The sequence below is a fragment of the Pyrgilauda ruficollis genome, unplaced genomic scaffold (genome assembly GCF_017590135.1).
Source record: "Pyrgilauda ruficollis isolate IOZ18807 unplaced genomic scaffold, ASM1759013v1 scaffold72, whole genome shotgun sequence".
In the NCBI taxonomy this organism is placed as follows: domain Eukaryota; kingdom Metazoa; phylum Chordata; class Aves; order Passeriformes; family Passeridae; genus Pyrgilauda; species Pyrgilauda ruficollis.
In genome coordinates, this window is record NW_024529044.1 from 3322725 (window position 1) to 3339123 (window position 16399).

At 40.5% G+C, this 16399-nt stretch overlaps 1 protein-coding gene across 17 annotated transcripts in view; it reads left to right on the forward strand.

Moving 5' to 3' along the window:
* The window catches only part of PECAM1 (platelet and endothelial cell adhesion molecule 1), a 31779-nt gene extending 15813 nt beyond the window's left edge, over positions 1 to 15966 (forward strand). For 4 of the 17 annotated variants that reach the window (XM_041485890.1, XM_041485896.1, XM_041485894.1 and 1 more), the window contains 3 exons: positions 2915 to 2971; positions 9713 to 9735; positions 14407 to 15966. In XM_041485890.1, coding sequence (XP_041341824.1) covers positions 2915 to 2971; positions 9713 to 9735; positions 14407 to 14439 — 113 coding nt within the window. In that variant the 3' untranslated portion in view covers positions 14440 to 15966. The remainder of the gene's footprint in view (positions 1 to 2914; positions 2972 to 9712; positions 9736 to 14406) is intronic. The other 13 variants (XM_041485893.1, XM_041485899.1, XM_041485901.1 and 10 more) reach the window with 4 other exon arrangements.
* Positions 15967 to 16399: the final 433 nt, after the last annotated feature.

Sequence of the window (16399 nt, forward strand, 5' to 3'; positions counted from 1 at the left end):
TCCTCTCTGAGAGCATCCTGAGGATGCTGCTTAAATAGAAGGTGTTGTGTGAAACCAAGTTATCTCTTGAGCTCTGAACTGCCTATCACAATGAAAACAGGATGAGATTTATTCTTGGGAAAAGAGAAGCAAAGCCAAGTTTTTTAATATTCCCTTGTAATAATCATGTACACCCACAGAGAGAATTTGGCCACAGAGCTGCTGCTGATACTTCTGTTACGTTGGTGTTATTGTAAGGTTCTGTTCCCAGTCATAATATTCTTTCATGTCTGTGTGTGGGTATGACCAGCCCTTCCTAGGGAACAGAACTTTCAGATTATCACTTTGCTCCAAATCCCTTTTACATCTCTTCTGATTCCTCCTGTTTTCTGAAGGAAGACAAAGCAAATCACATTTACCTTTTCTCTGGGCACACATTGTTCATCCAGCAGCTACACAGAGTCTGATTCTTTCTGCCTTTTGAGGAACTGCAGATTTCTTTGATCTTTCTGGTCTAACCTCAATTTAATTTATCTTTCCAATCATTTGTTCCTCCTGCCACTGTTGTCAGTGTCAATACTAATGTTCTCAGGAGCAGGAGAGTCATATTTTGTGTACTGTGAAAGGCTACTGCAATAAATGCTGCAGTATCTAAGATGTAACTGTTGCCTTTTTGTCACTTCTGGGAATTGGGATTGATTGAATGTCACTTCAAACAAAGTTGGAATTATTGTAGAAGGATGAACACCTTGTCTTTATCAGTAAAGAATTACTTACATTTGAAAACACTGTTTTACCCTCTTTTCCAAATAATGTCTCAGCTATCTGATAATTTCTGGAATACTTTTATCTGTAATTATTAAATTCAATACTTACTAAGTTTGTATGCTTTACAAAAATATAGTGCTTGTCTTTTCTAAAGTTTAGTTGAGAAAAAAGATGGCAAGGTGATTTAGACCCTTTATTGGGAATCTGAGCAAAACCAAAATCAGGGGCTAAAGTCAGATCAGGAAATATCCCTGAAGTGACAAGGCAGAAACTGCTAAGCATGGCTGAGGAAGAATGTTCTCCTTATTTTACTTTTATATCTGGTTGGTTATCTGCAGGGTGGCAACATTATAAAACTAGTGGGAACAAAATGTCAAATCATCCAAGTAATTTCTCCTGGCACATTTTTTCAGTGCTAGGACGACTTTTGGAACGTTGACAAAGGAAATAACATGGGCAGTGGCATTATACCACAATATAATGAAATGGGTATGATAAAAAGTAAAAAAAGCAAACTAAGGAAATGCCTCAAACCAAGTCTTTGCACAGAGTCAATAGCAGTAGATTTAGGACTGTTACCTGCTAAAAAAGAGTCCTAAACAAAATGAGCTACCTTTTATTAAAATTCCAAGAAGGTTCTGACTTCACTGGAAACTGAATTGATAATTTAAGCAGTAGCTTGTAAGCATTTGAAATATGCCTTGAGATCTTCAAATTATTTTGCAAAGAAAGTTCATGCCAAAGCTGCAAGTTTGAGAGTTGTGATTAGACACCTGGGGAAGTGTAGCTGCTATTGTTTAAATTAATAGCAGTTTTGCAATTCCATTCTGATGTGTTAGCTAACAGCATTTAAAGAATGCTGAACAGAATAATAATTTTAAAAAATTAATGGAATTAGCTTTGGAACATCAGAATGTGGTGCCAGAGACACTTGGGTTCTTCAGGGCAATGCAGAACAGTAACAGTCCTGACTCTGAGTCTGCAAATCATGATGTCTGAATTCTTTAAATATTTGGGGATTTTAATCTTTTTAGCTAAAACATAGGATTCTGTGTCATCCAGAAATGTGATTTTTTTTTCCTTCTTTTTTTCTTTTTTTTTTCAAAGAGGAAACAGGATTCTGTGTCATCCAGAATGTGATTTTTTTCCCTCTTTTTTTTTTTTTTTTCAAAGAGGAAACAACCATTATTTTTTTTCTAATTTAACTAGAAAAATTTAACTTCTTGGTTTTTTGAAGGTCCACAGAAATTGGAGGTGATACTGATAGAATTCTGAGGTTTGCTAGGAGACTCAGTTTAACTGAAATGAATGAGTGTTTCTGAAGCACTTTGAGATCCGTGAACAGCAAACTCCTGGACCCTGCCGTCACAGACCTTTACAGGAAGTGAAGAAAGGGATTTTAAATGCACTGTTCTGAAGCACTTTGATTGCCCAGGGATTTTTAAACTACAGCCATACAATGAATCCAGGAGATTGTTCTATTCTCCTACTGGCCAGAAGTTTATGCTGACCAGAGAGAAAATGATTCTTTGCTATTTTCAGGCCTTTAGACAGGGCTCTGTCCAAAAGGAGACCTTTCCCAGAAAATGGAAGCTGTGCAATGTGAAATCTGCAAATATTCTTCTGAGACATTTCACAAAGCACAGCAATTTAAATTCTTTTTTGTGCCCTTAAAATTTAGAGAGGTTAGTTGCCAAAAGGATTTGTAGTTAGTCTTCCAGGTGATAGATCTCCTCAGGGCTAGGATCCCTAAATCCTTAGAACAAATTGAAGAAGCCCTTCAAAGTGATCCAGAGAAACCATTCTCTAGTGGTAGATGTCTCTGTGAAATTAAAGCAGTATTGGTTCAAGTTCAGAAGAAGATTAGGAGAATGTTGAAGTCAAATTTGGAAAGGGAAGCAGATTTTCATCATTTTTACACAGAAGGAGCCATCCTTCTCTCAGACCCTTACAGGCCTGGTTTGGGGAGGGGGTTGTACTTGCTTTTCACACAGACTCCACAGGCTCATTGCTTCTTATGTAGCTGCTTCTTCTGAAAGTAAAAAAGTGTGTTCTGTTTGTTTAAGGAGCTTTTCATAAGGCAAACAAAACAAAAAACAAACAAAAAGAAAAAAGAAAAAGAAAAAAAAAAGAAAATATATTGACTCTCTGCCAATACATTTTCCAGCTCCTGAACAGAAGGGGACTGAAACAGTTTATAGTGAAATCAGAAAAACTAATAATGGTAAGTAAGCTAGTGAAAAATTAAACACTTTAAGGAAGCATGTGTGTAGAGGTTAGGGATAAATTTGTGACTGAATATTTTATAAGATAATATTTAGACTGAATAGTTAGAACGTAAGTGCCATAATAAAGAAGAGCTGCAAGTCACATCAGATAGGAACACACCAAAGTGCAGCTACAAAATCACAGAAGTTGATAAATTGCATGACATCTTCATGGCTCCTCATAAATCAATGATATTAATATTTGTAACATCTACTTCATCAGCCTGTTTGTGCTGGATCTGCTGAGTGTTTGGGCCATGCATCTGGATCTGAATCAAGATCCCTGTTAGGGATCAGGATTCTAGGTCCTGTTATCTCAAACTGCTCAAGAGAAACATTTGTCTCTTAATTGACCATGTTTGTCACATGCTATAAAATATTCCATTTGCTTTGGGTGTAACCCCAGCAAATATCTATAAAGCCCCCAGGAACAGACTCTACAAGCCTTTACAGCAATATGATCATTTCAGCAGCTCCTCTAACACAGATCTGTGTGTGGGCAGTGGCAGCTTGCTGGCAATTCCTGTCTGTAAATGTTCTGGCACTAATGAGTTCAGAGACAGTGGCTCAAAAGAAGGTTATTTCATCATGGTTTGTCAGAGTCTAAATCTGAAGGGATTTCCTCTCCTCTCTTTGTGTTAGGAAGTCTAGATTTGTAAATATTAGGGCTGCAAACCATTCATATTTTGTCCCCATTCAGGTTTTGTTGTGTGCCATTTTTAATTTTTGGTTGTGCTTTAAGTTTCTATTTTTTCTACAAGGCATTTCCCACCACTGACACAATATGTCTCTGGGGAATCTTTTATTGTGAGGGTCTCCACATACTTTAGAAAACATTACTTAATTTTTCCTTGTTAGGACTTACATGGCAATTTTTATCTCCATTTTACAGCTGAATAAACAGAGAGATTAGGTCATGCATTTAAGGCAAAGTGTTTAGAGAGTGACAACAGTGGCAGAGGAATTTCGGAATCCTTGGTGCTGTGCCTGTGTGGTGTACTCATTTTTCACAGCCTTGCAGTGAAAATCAGAATATCTTTCACACTTAAGAGCATGGCCAGGCACTTCATGCACGACCACCAAGAGAAAAAACACACTTTATTTTAGGGCTGAGCCCCAAGGCCACAAATGTTCTGAAATGTTCTCCAGTGGGTGTGAACTGGACCTATAAAAAGCTGCAGAAGCTGCTGTGTAACCCTCACCTGCTCTGCCCAGGTGTGATGGTGACTCTCACACCACTCACCAGCCTTGTTTTTTTCTGGTCCATAACAGTGGATGTAAACTCCAGGCAGGTACAGCAGAGCTGAAATTCAAAGAGCACCTAAAATGTTGTAATATCATAAGGTGGGAACTGCAGTAAAATGGGATATGATTGAAATTCTGAGCTGGATTAGCCAGAGGATCTGCAAACACCCCTTAATCTTGCAGTCCACCTGCTCTTTTAGGCATAACATTCTACAGTTTCAGTTATTCTTGGAAACACAGTAGCAGTTTATTGTTTCAATCACGTCTGTTTTTCCTGACTGATGCACAGGAAAAGTGTTTCAATTAGATAAGCAGTGCATCACCCAGCAATGCAGTGCTAGGTTACAGTTAATGTAACACTACCTTGGGTTTTTGATAGGCTGTGTGACTGTGAGGTGGCAAAGTGTAAATGCAATGGATGATCCCTATGAAATATTCTGTCTATTTTAATATATATTAATATAAACATATTAAATTATGCTAATTGTGACAGATGTTGAACATGACTAGTGGGTGCAGAAGTTGATTTACCATTCTATTCTTTGATTTTTTTTTTTTGAGCAAAAGCCCAAGATAACAACCTACTTCAGGAAGGCAGTGATTCAGACAAACGTGTCCTTAGGAAAGTCACATGAGTTTAGGAATTTGTGTCAGCTACACAGTTTGACATATTTAACCCCTAAGACCTATGTGACATTTTATTATTATTTGTTTGTAGGTATCTATTGTGGTTTAATTAGAAGTGAGTGCTTCATAAGCAATTTTGTCTTATGAAGGGGTTGTCTGTGCATTCCAGAAATTGTGTGCACTAGAGAGGAGCCTGAAGGACAGTCAGTAGTTGTTATGTCTGATGCTGTTCTTTGTGACTGAGCTAAAACATTTTTGCTCCTCATTTTTCTGACAGCTCTTACTGCTATCCCCAGAAAGGCAGATGCCATAGCAGTAACCAACTCCTGTATTTTGAGTTCTGTAGCTGTTGCTTGCTCTTATCCAAAATCTGCACCAAGAATCCATAGTGCTGATAATGCTCTGAGTTTTCCCAAGCCCCAGGCCTTTGGCAGTGTGCTGAGCATCTGTCATTATGCCTTTTCTTTTTATTTTCCTGGTGCTGGCTATGTTATCTCCTGCTTCTACCATGAGTGCCTCCACCACATGTGGATAAGACTCCCCATCCTCCCTGCTGTGCTGTTTCCCTCGTTCTGAGTGCCAGGACTCAGGAGGTGGTTTTACATTAGAGATAGACAGAAACAAACTGTCAAATGCACATCTCAAGTCCCAAAATAACTGCATGTGGTTAACTACATGAGTTAACTCATTTGTAGCGGGAAAAGCAGGTAATTTGTGAAATTCCATTCTAATCAGGTATGTTTTGATTGCAAGTCAAATAATGTCAGTCTCTGGTTGGTTGGATGCTGGATTTCCTCTGCTGTAATGAGAGTTTAAGGAGGATGCTGCTCACTTTGCTCTGCCAGCAACTGTGAGATAAGAAGCTGTCCTTGCATTGTTATTGAAATATTAGTTTAATTCAGAAACATATTTGGTGTTCAGGATGTTCACACGGGTATTGTTTAAAGCCTTTTCTAGAGCAATGGGCTGTTACTTTAGTGTTTTACATAAAATACCAAAAACTTCAAGCCTGAACTTTAAATCAGACCTTACATCCTCATGGCAGTTTGGGGAATGGTCAGTTAGTGCCATTCAGGTCAGTAACAGCTTTGGGTAAAAGTCCTTAAAGCTCACCAGGATGAACTAATTTCCTTAAAATCCTGCTTTCTCTGGTTGCTCTGTGAAAAGGCCAAAGCATATTGTGAGTGAGGAATACCCAGCCCAGTCCCAAAGTTGCTGCTTTTTGTTCAGAAAGAAGTGATATAGTCTAAAACTGAAGCAAAACAGGCAATTGTCTAAATCTACAGACTGCCAGGAGTGATAAAATGGCTCTGGCCCTGCTGCCTCCCCTGCCTGTGCTGGATCCAGGCTGGCAGCTCTTCCTGAGGGAGGCTCAGGATGTGTCACACATGAGTTCAGCTGCCTGGGTGGAGGCTCTTTCAGGCATGATTTATTTCCATCACACCTTTCATCTTCCCAAGAGGCAGTAGGGGCAGGAAGCCCAAGCATCTCCATGCTGGTTCTTTATCTCAGCTCCAGCCCTTCCCTCAACGTCGATCCCAGTTCTTGGGATTGCACAGTCCTGTTCGTGTTGCTGAGGAGAATGAGAGCCAACTCCAGCTCACAGATTTCCTCACGTTTTTCCAGGACACTTCCTGTGGAAGATGATGTTATTGGTACATTCTTTCTCCTTCAGTGAACTCTGTCTTTGCTGTGTGTCAGACCCAAAGCTCACAGAAGCCAGTGACAGGCTTTGCATTGATATTATTTGCACTGGTATGAGCTCACTGTGGCTTATTGCAAGATAACAATTCCCAGTTTCTCTTATTAGGAAAGTGGAAATCCAGCAAACAAAATGCAGAACCAGCCTTTATGCTGCTAAGTCTAGAAAAATTAATTGGCCACTTGGAAGCAATTGCAGCAGTGGGACAGGAAATTCTAAGAGTCCTACAGCAACCAACAATGTACTATGGAAAAATAAATATAGCCCAGTGGAAAGAGGCATGAGAAATCCCCATTGCATTCAGAGGGTTGGAACAAATCTATTCGAAATCAGCTCTGGCAATCAGGAAATCTGCTCAAATACTTTCCTGCTACTGAGCCTCAGGCTTAACACCTACATCTTAGCCAGAATTTCCCACTGAATCCTTTTCCAAACTCTCCAGACCTCACAGGGTCTGGAGATTCATTGTGCTGTTCAGAGCTCAGGTGTTTTGGGCACATGATAGTTGCAGGCAGTCCAAACGCAGGCAAATAACTTGTCCTCTCTCCAGTTTAAAAACTCTTTGGATCTTTGGGTTTCTAGACATATTCTAGACTCAGGCCTGGATCTGTGAGACATTGATTCCAGAGCCAAATGCTTACAACAGCTTCAGCCAAAAATCAGGCAAAGCCAGATGGTTTCAGTAAGGCACAGATGTGCAGGGAGCTTCTGACCTTGCTTGAACCTCCAGCGCAGAGCTGGATTACGTGCATGCCCCGTGTCAGAGCTGTTCCCAAGCTGCCTGCCAAGACTCCCTGATGGAAGCTACTGCTCCAGTAAAGGCCTTGGCAGAACGTTGTGTGTCTGCAGCTCAGCACCTTTGGTTCATGGGCTGACATCTTGGCTTTCACCAGGGAGGTGCCTTGGAGGTGGATTGACAATTGCAGCTGTTTAGGCACATGTTCTCCTCTCCATAACCTCTAGCAACAGGAAGTGTAGAGCAAGTGGGGGGGTCACAGTGTCTTCAATTCCTGCTATATGTACTCCTTTGTAAAAATGTGTTTGAATTTAAAATCCCATCAATTAGAAGCAATACCAAGAGTTTAGATCTACCAGAAGTCCATAAAACCTTTTTCAGAATTGGGAATATTTCAGAAATCACCAGTATCAGACCTTCAGCTCTGTTTCCTTTCACAAAACATGGAGCTTCCACAGAAGCTTGACCAACTTTTCTGTGTGTCTAGAATCCAGCATTTCTCAACTCCCCATTTTTGGCAGTAAGGGAAAGCAAGGTGTTATGAAAAATCTGTCAGTTCTACAGTAAAACTAGTAAAAAAGTAAAACCAACTCTTTTTATTATTTATTTTTTAAAACAAAAATTAAATCAAAAGAAATTAAAATACATGGTAAAGAATCAGCAAAAGCACTGTATAATTGTACCTTTATTAGTGGCTGCCCTGACTGGTACCTGGTAGAAATCACCCAGGCTTCCAGCAGCACTTCCCTGACACAGAGTGTGACATTTCCTGGCAGGGCTGTGACACTCAGCTAGAAAGCCCCAGAGCTCTGGATGTGGGTGACAGGTAACAAGGAGGCAGGATCGCTGGCACTGTGACCTCCAAGCCTTGGGTAGCCAACATCCCGTTGTTTGAAGTCTGGAATTTACACAAAATTTCTCATTTCCTCCTTCCTGTGAGAACAATACATTGTGACAGAGACTAAATGACAGCTTGTTAATGCCTCACTTCATAAACCTTATGTATGGTTTTGTCCACTTAAAGCCAGGCTTTGATGTAGCACTGGGTCAGCAGTGGTTTTGTTCATTTCTGGTGGCTTTCAGGACACAAAAATGCTTTTGTGTGTGTTCCATGTAATGTCTTCTTTTGTTTCCTAATATCTAAACATATGTGGATTAATCTTGCCAAACACTGAGATCAATTTTATACTGAATTTGAGTTCATGCACTGCTGAAAGGTGCTGTAGTCACCTCAGCTTTTAATCCTTTGCTTAGGCTAAAAGTTCTGGGTAGAAAACTCCGAATATACCGTGCCAGAGACCTTCACCTGTGTTCAGTTTCCTTGCTACTTCTGCTGGCTGACAAGGGAGTTTCTAAAAGACTTTTATCTAATAGTGGTAGTGGTGCTCAGCATAATGTCCTTTATTTAGTGATTTCAGGGAACTTTCCAAAATTTATGTAAGTGCTCTGCCTGTGGAAGACTGATTTTTAAATTCGCTATTTAAAAATATATATAATTAGAAAAAAAATAGATTCAGAAACTAACCCCCATTTATATAAAAAATACTGGGAAGATTAACCCAAGGTCCAACCCCTTTTGTTGAATGTTTCATGAATTTCTTTCACACAGCCTCTCTCCAGTGAATCTGATACACTTTACAAGAAAATACCCTTCAAAATTCAGCACTTACTTTTGTCACATGGGAAATATCTCAACAGAACATACAGATGAGCACTTTTAACAAGACTTGAAATCCTTGGATTTATTTTGAGAGGGGCAAGAAATAGTTGTGTTTTGGTATTTGAATGTATTCTGTGAAATTTCTGAATAGCTAAACCCACTTTTTTGAAATAAGTGTATGATCCAGTCTTAAAGTTCACTGACCCTAAAAGGAAAGAGCTTGCTGGCCCTCAGGTTTTTCATTGGGAACAAGCAACTTTTTATTAATAAAAAAGTAAAGGTGTCTTTGCAAGATGTTATTTTTGCCCTGAAAATTATATCCTCTACTGGATTTCTGCAATACATTATTTTCCTGGCAAGGAACTGGATTAGGAAGTAAAATGCTGATGAGAACTTGCCTCCAAAAGGAAGACTCTCTTGTCCAGTAACAGATTGTGCCCTCAGTAGAGACTTCTACTCTAGCACATGATCAGGGAAGCTGCCAAACAGGTCCCGTTCAGTGTGGGCTTTGAAATGTCTGGTCTCACCCCTGTACTTGGATTAAACTAGAACTTGGATACTCCTCAAAGCCCAGAGCTTTAACCTTAGATGTAGGTAGGAATTTTACATCATTGCAAAGTGAACAAAAGGGTTGAAATACCTATACATACCTGTATTTTCTGGAACATAAAACTGGTTACTTTGCAAGGTGCCATTTCATAATTTATATATTGTATTTTATTTTGCAGACTCTATGGAAAACAGGCATTCTGTAAGTATACATTTTATGCAATCAGTTCAATATACTGACATGAGATGATTGTGCATCTGGTGAGATGGTGTTCAAGGGTTGATGTGGTTTATTTGTTGCTGGGACCTTTGCAGGATAGATATGAGGCAATCCCTTCGTATATATTTTCATGAATCAGACTTTCAATCCTCTGTTTGTAGAATGGTCAGTTTTAGGAGTCTGTGGAAGGGGCTGGAGTTTGGGGGTGCTGGTGCACAGATAATATCTCCCAGAAGATCATTATCACCTGCACAGCTTTGGGTCTGTGCTACCAACACTGGCAGGGTGGCACAAGGTGGCACAGGGTGGCACAAGGTGAGGGATGGCTCTGGAGGCACAGAAGATTTGCAGATGAAAACTGCTCACCTGTCAATGCTTCACTGGGGACAGAGCTGCTGTTCCAGTCCCATCTGCCATCCCCAGTGCCAGTGACTGTGCCAGGGATGAGCCTGCTCACACAGCCCCTGTGACTGGGATGCCCAGAGAGGTGAGCTCCTTCCTGAGCTGTGAGCAGCTGAACCCAGCAGGGATGGTGATCAGCCCAACTTGCAGGAAATCCCTTCTGTTCACTCTCTGTGGCTGTTTCCTCCTGGGTTTGCTTTCATCCACTGGTAGAGCAGGTAGGATGACTCCAAGGGCTGGCAGTAAACTGAGACCTTGTAAGAAATTTTGAAGGCAAACAGTTTTTATTGCAGAGTACAAAGCTGGGTCACAGAAGTGGGACTAATACCATCCATATATATGGAGGATCTCAGCTGAAAATGTGGAGTTTTGTGAATGTTCTGTAGGTGGTGAACAGCTTCACAGTGCTGAGAAACCAGTGACAAAATATGGAATTTTTTTAAATAGAAGAAATCTGTTGAATGAGCTGTTCCTCTGCCCTCAGGAGATCTGAGAGGCAGGGAACTCACATTTCAGTAGTGCTTTTATGAATGTTAGATATGCTATCCAATCCAACTCAGACTAAGCAGACAGTTTTTTCTGCCACCCACTTTGTGACTTCGGAGCTTGTACTTAAAAAGAAAAAAGGAGAAACTCATAAATAAGAATCACAATAGCACAGTCTACGTCAGCTCGTGGCAGCCATTTGAGTTTTGAAAGGCTCCATCAGCACTCCCATCCCCATGGGACACACAGGCAGCCCATTGTATTATTTACAGACACTGGCAGTGCACTGAAGGTCACAGATTGTGTTACAATAAACAGACTCATATTAACACAGGCCAGGAGGGTTTATAGTGTCATTGTCTCTCTTAGTTAAAAGGTCTGTTTTTATTCTTTGCTCTCAATTTTCTAAAAATATGTTGAGCTGAACCCTCCCCTGGGTTGTACCAGGCATTCCTTGGAGAGTCACGCAGAAGAAAGTTTGTCCCTGTCCAACACAAAAGAAAAAATGGTCAAGGGTGGCCATGACAGACATGAAGTGTAAGCTCAGGGAGGAAGTTTTGTCTTCTTTTTTCCACAGCCTACATAATTTCTAATGGACACAAAGATGGGTTTTTTTGTTTTCCTGTTGCCAAAAGTGAGTAAAATATCTCTCCGTGGAAGTATAAGAAAAAGTCAGTGAAAATAAACTGACCACCCTGTACGAATCATTTTCATAATTAATTGGGCTATTAGGGCTTGCTAAACCAGGCAATCCATGAAGTAATGTCAGATTCAATGAAGAAAAGTGTCAGCTGAGGGCAGTGTTTCTTTGTACTTCTTTTATTACTCTCATGTTAGCAGTAGAAGAGTAATAAAAGTAGTTATTCTGTAAAACTAATCTCATTTTCAGAAACACCCCAAAGCAAAGCCAGTTTTAGAACACTTGCACATCTTGCTTGAGTTTTCCTAGAAGCTGCCTTATTCAGATAATGTCTGAGACATTGTCCCTCCTTAGCTATACTGTTCGTGTATTAACATAGTAACTATTCCTCTTTTTTTTTTCATTATTAGTGTTTTAAAGGACATAGCACAAGAACAGAGCCTTACCTTCTGCTTCTTAAATACCCACTTCTGTTCCCAATAAAGCCTGTGACAAAAGCAGCGTTTCCCTCTCCAAATAAATGACCTAAAATTGGACATTTTGAAGATGAATTTCTTCATAGATTTTCCATTCCCACTACTTGTCTCTCAACACTTTACAGGACACACAGATGAATACAGAAGAGGCAGGGAGCTGCTAAGGTGCTTTTTATCATCATTTTCTTGCAACTCTTTTTTTTTTTTCAGTAGCTCATTTTCACTCATGCTTAACTGTGATGTATCTCAGAGGTTTGGTCCAAATGAGGAGTTGTTGATCCTACTCATGAAAAGGAAAATGCTCCTTATAAAGTGATCAAGTGGCTTAAACTTCCTCCGCAGCTGTTTTGCTTCTTGATAGCCAAATGAAGTGTTTGGCTCAGAGGTGAAGTTGCATTTGATCTGCTGCTCCCTTATTTGTGAGTGGAAGGGGCCTTCAGGAGCTGCTCAGCTGGCACCTGAATCCCAGGGAATGCCAGATGGATCACTCAGCTGGAGTGGCTGTCAAAAAACTTGTAGAATTCCACTCTGTTTAGGAAGTAATAGATGTTCCAGAAGTGAGACAAAGGAGCACAGCACAGAGGAATATTTTGCTAAGAGCTCTGTTTTCAGGGAGGATATGCAGCCTTTTTATTTCAGTAATGGTGGTGGAGACTCATCAGATCCCAATGTCCATTTAACTCCCTAAATTCCAATAATGTGCATTCCACTGCTCAGATAAAGTCTGTTAATTGAGTTCTGCATTGCTCTTCCAGATGTCACAGGCAGAACAGAAAACTGCTCTGTGGAGAAGGAAGAAGTAGCAAATAATTTTAATGGTCACTAGTCCTGCTGTTGTGCATTTGCCCCTACATAGTTTCTGTCAGAATAAATATAATCTAGCAGGGAAATTTAGCAGCTTTGCTTCTTCTTCACTGAGAGACTGTCAAAAAATTGATTTCAGGCTTTTAGTAAACACTGTGTACTGACACAGGTGCATTGAAAGTGTTTATGTTATGTCAAGAAAGGTGGTGCATTAGAAAAATTATTAGTAAAAGTTTTAATTTCATGAACTATATAAAGGCTCAGCTGCAGTACAGATTGTGACTGATTTGCAGTCCACAGTACCTTGAACCTCAATGTCTTGGATTTTTAGGTCATTTAGAAAGGAACCTGAACTTTTATGTCAGGGGTTGCTTCCCTCCATCTCCTCTGTTTCAGAAATTTGTATCTTAAATGCAATCCATAGGAAGTATTTGCAAAAGAAATGAATTACTTAGAGAGGAACTGGGAGGAGGTTTCCTTCCTGAAATCAGAGCTGGCAATCTTTCTAAGTTATTTAATGGTCCCAGTTTCTGAAAACATATTGAAGGAAATATCTTGACAATGAGATAGCCACTTCGCCAAACACTAATTGGTATTGTGTCAAATTTACCTCAGCAGTACGTTCTGACTTCACATCTCCTCCTCTCCTGCTCCCTCCTAGATGTGTTTGTATATTTGTTTGTTGGGTTCTGTCCTAGGGGTTCAGGAGGACTGGCAGTACATGAGCACATTGTGTACTTTTAGCTGCCTATTTGTCCAACCTCTGCATGTACCCTCTGAGACAGAAACCTGTACAATTTGCATCTCTTTACAGGAATTTCTAGGTGTTATTCAGCTCCTTTCTCATCTTACTCAAGTGATCCCAAAAGTATTTTCTCAGTGTTAAAGGAATTCCCATTGCCAGCTCCAAAGGGGGAGCTGGCCTGTGTTTAACTGTGCACAGTAACATGGCACAATAGTTTCAGACAGGAAAGGAAGATGAAGGATGTGTCCAGTTAAAACTGGGGGGGAGATTTCAGGCAGTCAGGATATGAAAAACAAGGTGATACTCTGAAATAAACACTGAATTATAAACCAGGAATTCCTCTGACTCATGGGGCAAATCCTTTGGGGGTAAGTCCACAAAAGGAATTAGGCGCCTCGGTGCTGACAGACCGAACTGTTAGGTTAGAGGCCACCACGTACCCTGAGCAGAATTTGTTGGAGGGAGACTTTGGCAACCAGTGTCAGGAAAGACTTGACAGTTGTGAATCCCCAGTGGAAAGAATTGTTTCTGTCATATAATGTAGAAACAATGAAGTTTGGGCTCTCTCTGTGCCCGTTCCCACTGGCTGGTGTAGAGGGCTGCTCTGGCTGCCCTCTGTGCCTGCCAGTGCCAGGGTTCCGCCCCTGGAGATCACCCCTGGCACGGCTCTTGCAGGAACACAGTGTCCAGAAATCTGCATTGCTCCCTGTGAGATACCAGCCCTAAGGGAATGGTTTTAATTCTGGACTGACACTGGGGTCTGACTGTGGCAGCTGAACATCCCCTAGGAAATAAGGGATCTGGCTTCCAGGTGTGTTTAGTGACAGCAGTTCCCTTAAAAGTCCAACTTTATCAGTAAGCACCCACTTACAGATGTTGGTGATTAACAGTTTTGGGGTCTAGCTTGTAATTGTTACTCTAAATCTCCCACTGTCTTATTTCTTTTTCTCTCTGATGAAGATAATACCAATGTCTCCCCAGAGAGCAGTGAGGTTTTATTAGCTCACTGTGGAGGGTTCTAAGGAATATGTTACGGGACAGAGGGTAGGGGCACAGCTATACTCACATCTTGTTTTTTTCCCTTCTGCTCTCTTTGCCAGCAGAGAATATATGGGCATCCTGATGCTACCTAGTACAGTCACCTCAAAGATCAGCTGGGAGAAGAAAACAACACAAGATGGAAGATGTTGCAAGAGTTCCAAAGGCTTTGCAGCAGTTATTTATGAGTTTGCCAGACTCATCTTTTCAAAGTTTATTTCCTTAGGAGGAACAATAGAGATGTTCCTAAAGCATTTAATGGAAAAAATTACAAATAAAAATTCTCATAGGAAAGTGGCTCTAGAAACCACTGACCCAGGTTCTCATCTGTAATTTCTCCTGCTAATGCAATTTTGCCTTTTTTGCCTCCAGTTCATCATGCTCTAAGGAAACAAAGGGGGAGCTGCAGCTGAGGAAGTACTTTTCTACAATGCAGCAACTACTGTGATACCAGTAGGACATAGAAATATCTAAGCTTGCTTTAAACTTGCTAAGTTGGTTATCAGTGCCACCACTGTGGCAGAACAGAGCTCAGCACAGCCTGGCCAGCCATGGATGTACCTTGACACGATCTTGCAGCTTGTGCTGAGCTCCCTGTGCTGCAGCAGCTGGACTGCTACCAGGCTTGGAGCCAGCTCAGTTATAGCCCACAGGGAGTGACACTGCAGGGAGGGCCTGAGGGAAGAGTGAGCTCTGGGCTCCCTAAAAACTTGAATAACTGTTCAGAGATTCAGACTTCACCAAGTGCTTCTATCAGATGCACAGTCTTTATTCTTCGCTAAATTGCTTTTCCCCTTTAAAAGTTCTGATGCTTGTTGGTTTATTTGATGTGATGGTTCTTCAGGAAATGATTGTTTGCCACAGTTATTTTGGATGATTCTATGATAAGTTTTCATTGAGTAGATATAAAATACCCAAGTCAGTGAGTTTGTACCTGAAAATCCTGTTATGTACAATCTTAACTCCTGTGATTTTATGAGAAATCTGAAGTTGTACTTGTGCCCAGTTTGTCCAGTATGGAATTCCATACCTATCCTTTTTCTCTATAGCATGATAAACCACTAACACAGATCTAGTTTGGACACAGATGTAATCCTGCAGCCCATGTTTCTCTCGGCTACATTAATTTAAAAAAAGAACACAAAACAAAGGAGAAAAAATACTGTCCCCAGCCACTTAACCAGATGGCCTTTGACATTGCAGTTGCTCTCTTTTTCTTATTGCAAATTAAATTCCTACAACATCTGGGCCACAGGTAAGAAGGTTCTCATTTTAATTAGAAAATAGTAAAAAAGAGGCCATGGGTTTGTATACAGATATATAATTACTGCTTTAAGTACTGCATCAAAGGTGCAAAGCCAGCAAGAAACACAAAAGGGGTTTATGGAGTTTATATCCTCCATTCCAAATGTTTAAAATTTCAAGCTCCAGTTACTGATTAGTATCTCTAATTTATTGTTCCCTGTGCAAATGTTGTTTGTATCATGAGCCTGTCACAACTGTCTGATTTCATAGCTCTCTTCTGTTGACAAATGTTCTTTCAGCATCCCATGAGTGTCCATGCAAATGCGTTAGTATAAGAAATGTGAAAAGGTATTTTAATAAAGAAAACTCTGAATTGACCTTTGCACTGGATCTTGCACATTCATATTGCAGTGAATGCCTGTGAAGTTTTTTATTCACAAGGAACCACAGATCCATCATATGGATTGGCATTTGGAAGATGCCCTCTCTGCACAGATTCCAGGCTCTTGGATCTGGAGTCAGGAACCCATTTAACAGCAGGTAAATTCACTAAACTGCTTTAAGAACTGTGGGGGAGTGTTTGCATTCACATAAGTCTTTTACTAAATTACAAAGGTAAAATCTGCTCCACAAACCCTTCACAGCCTTTGGCAAAGCTTGGGGTTTGGAAAGCTTCAGAATATCATCTGGGCATGATGGAGCAGCAGTGGAAGAATTTGTTGCTCACTTTCAGCTTGTCTCTTGTCTGGAATAATCCTAAACTATTTTGGATTTAGTTATCTATTACAAGTTGTTTGCCCTACTGAAACG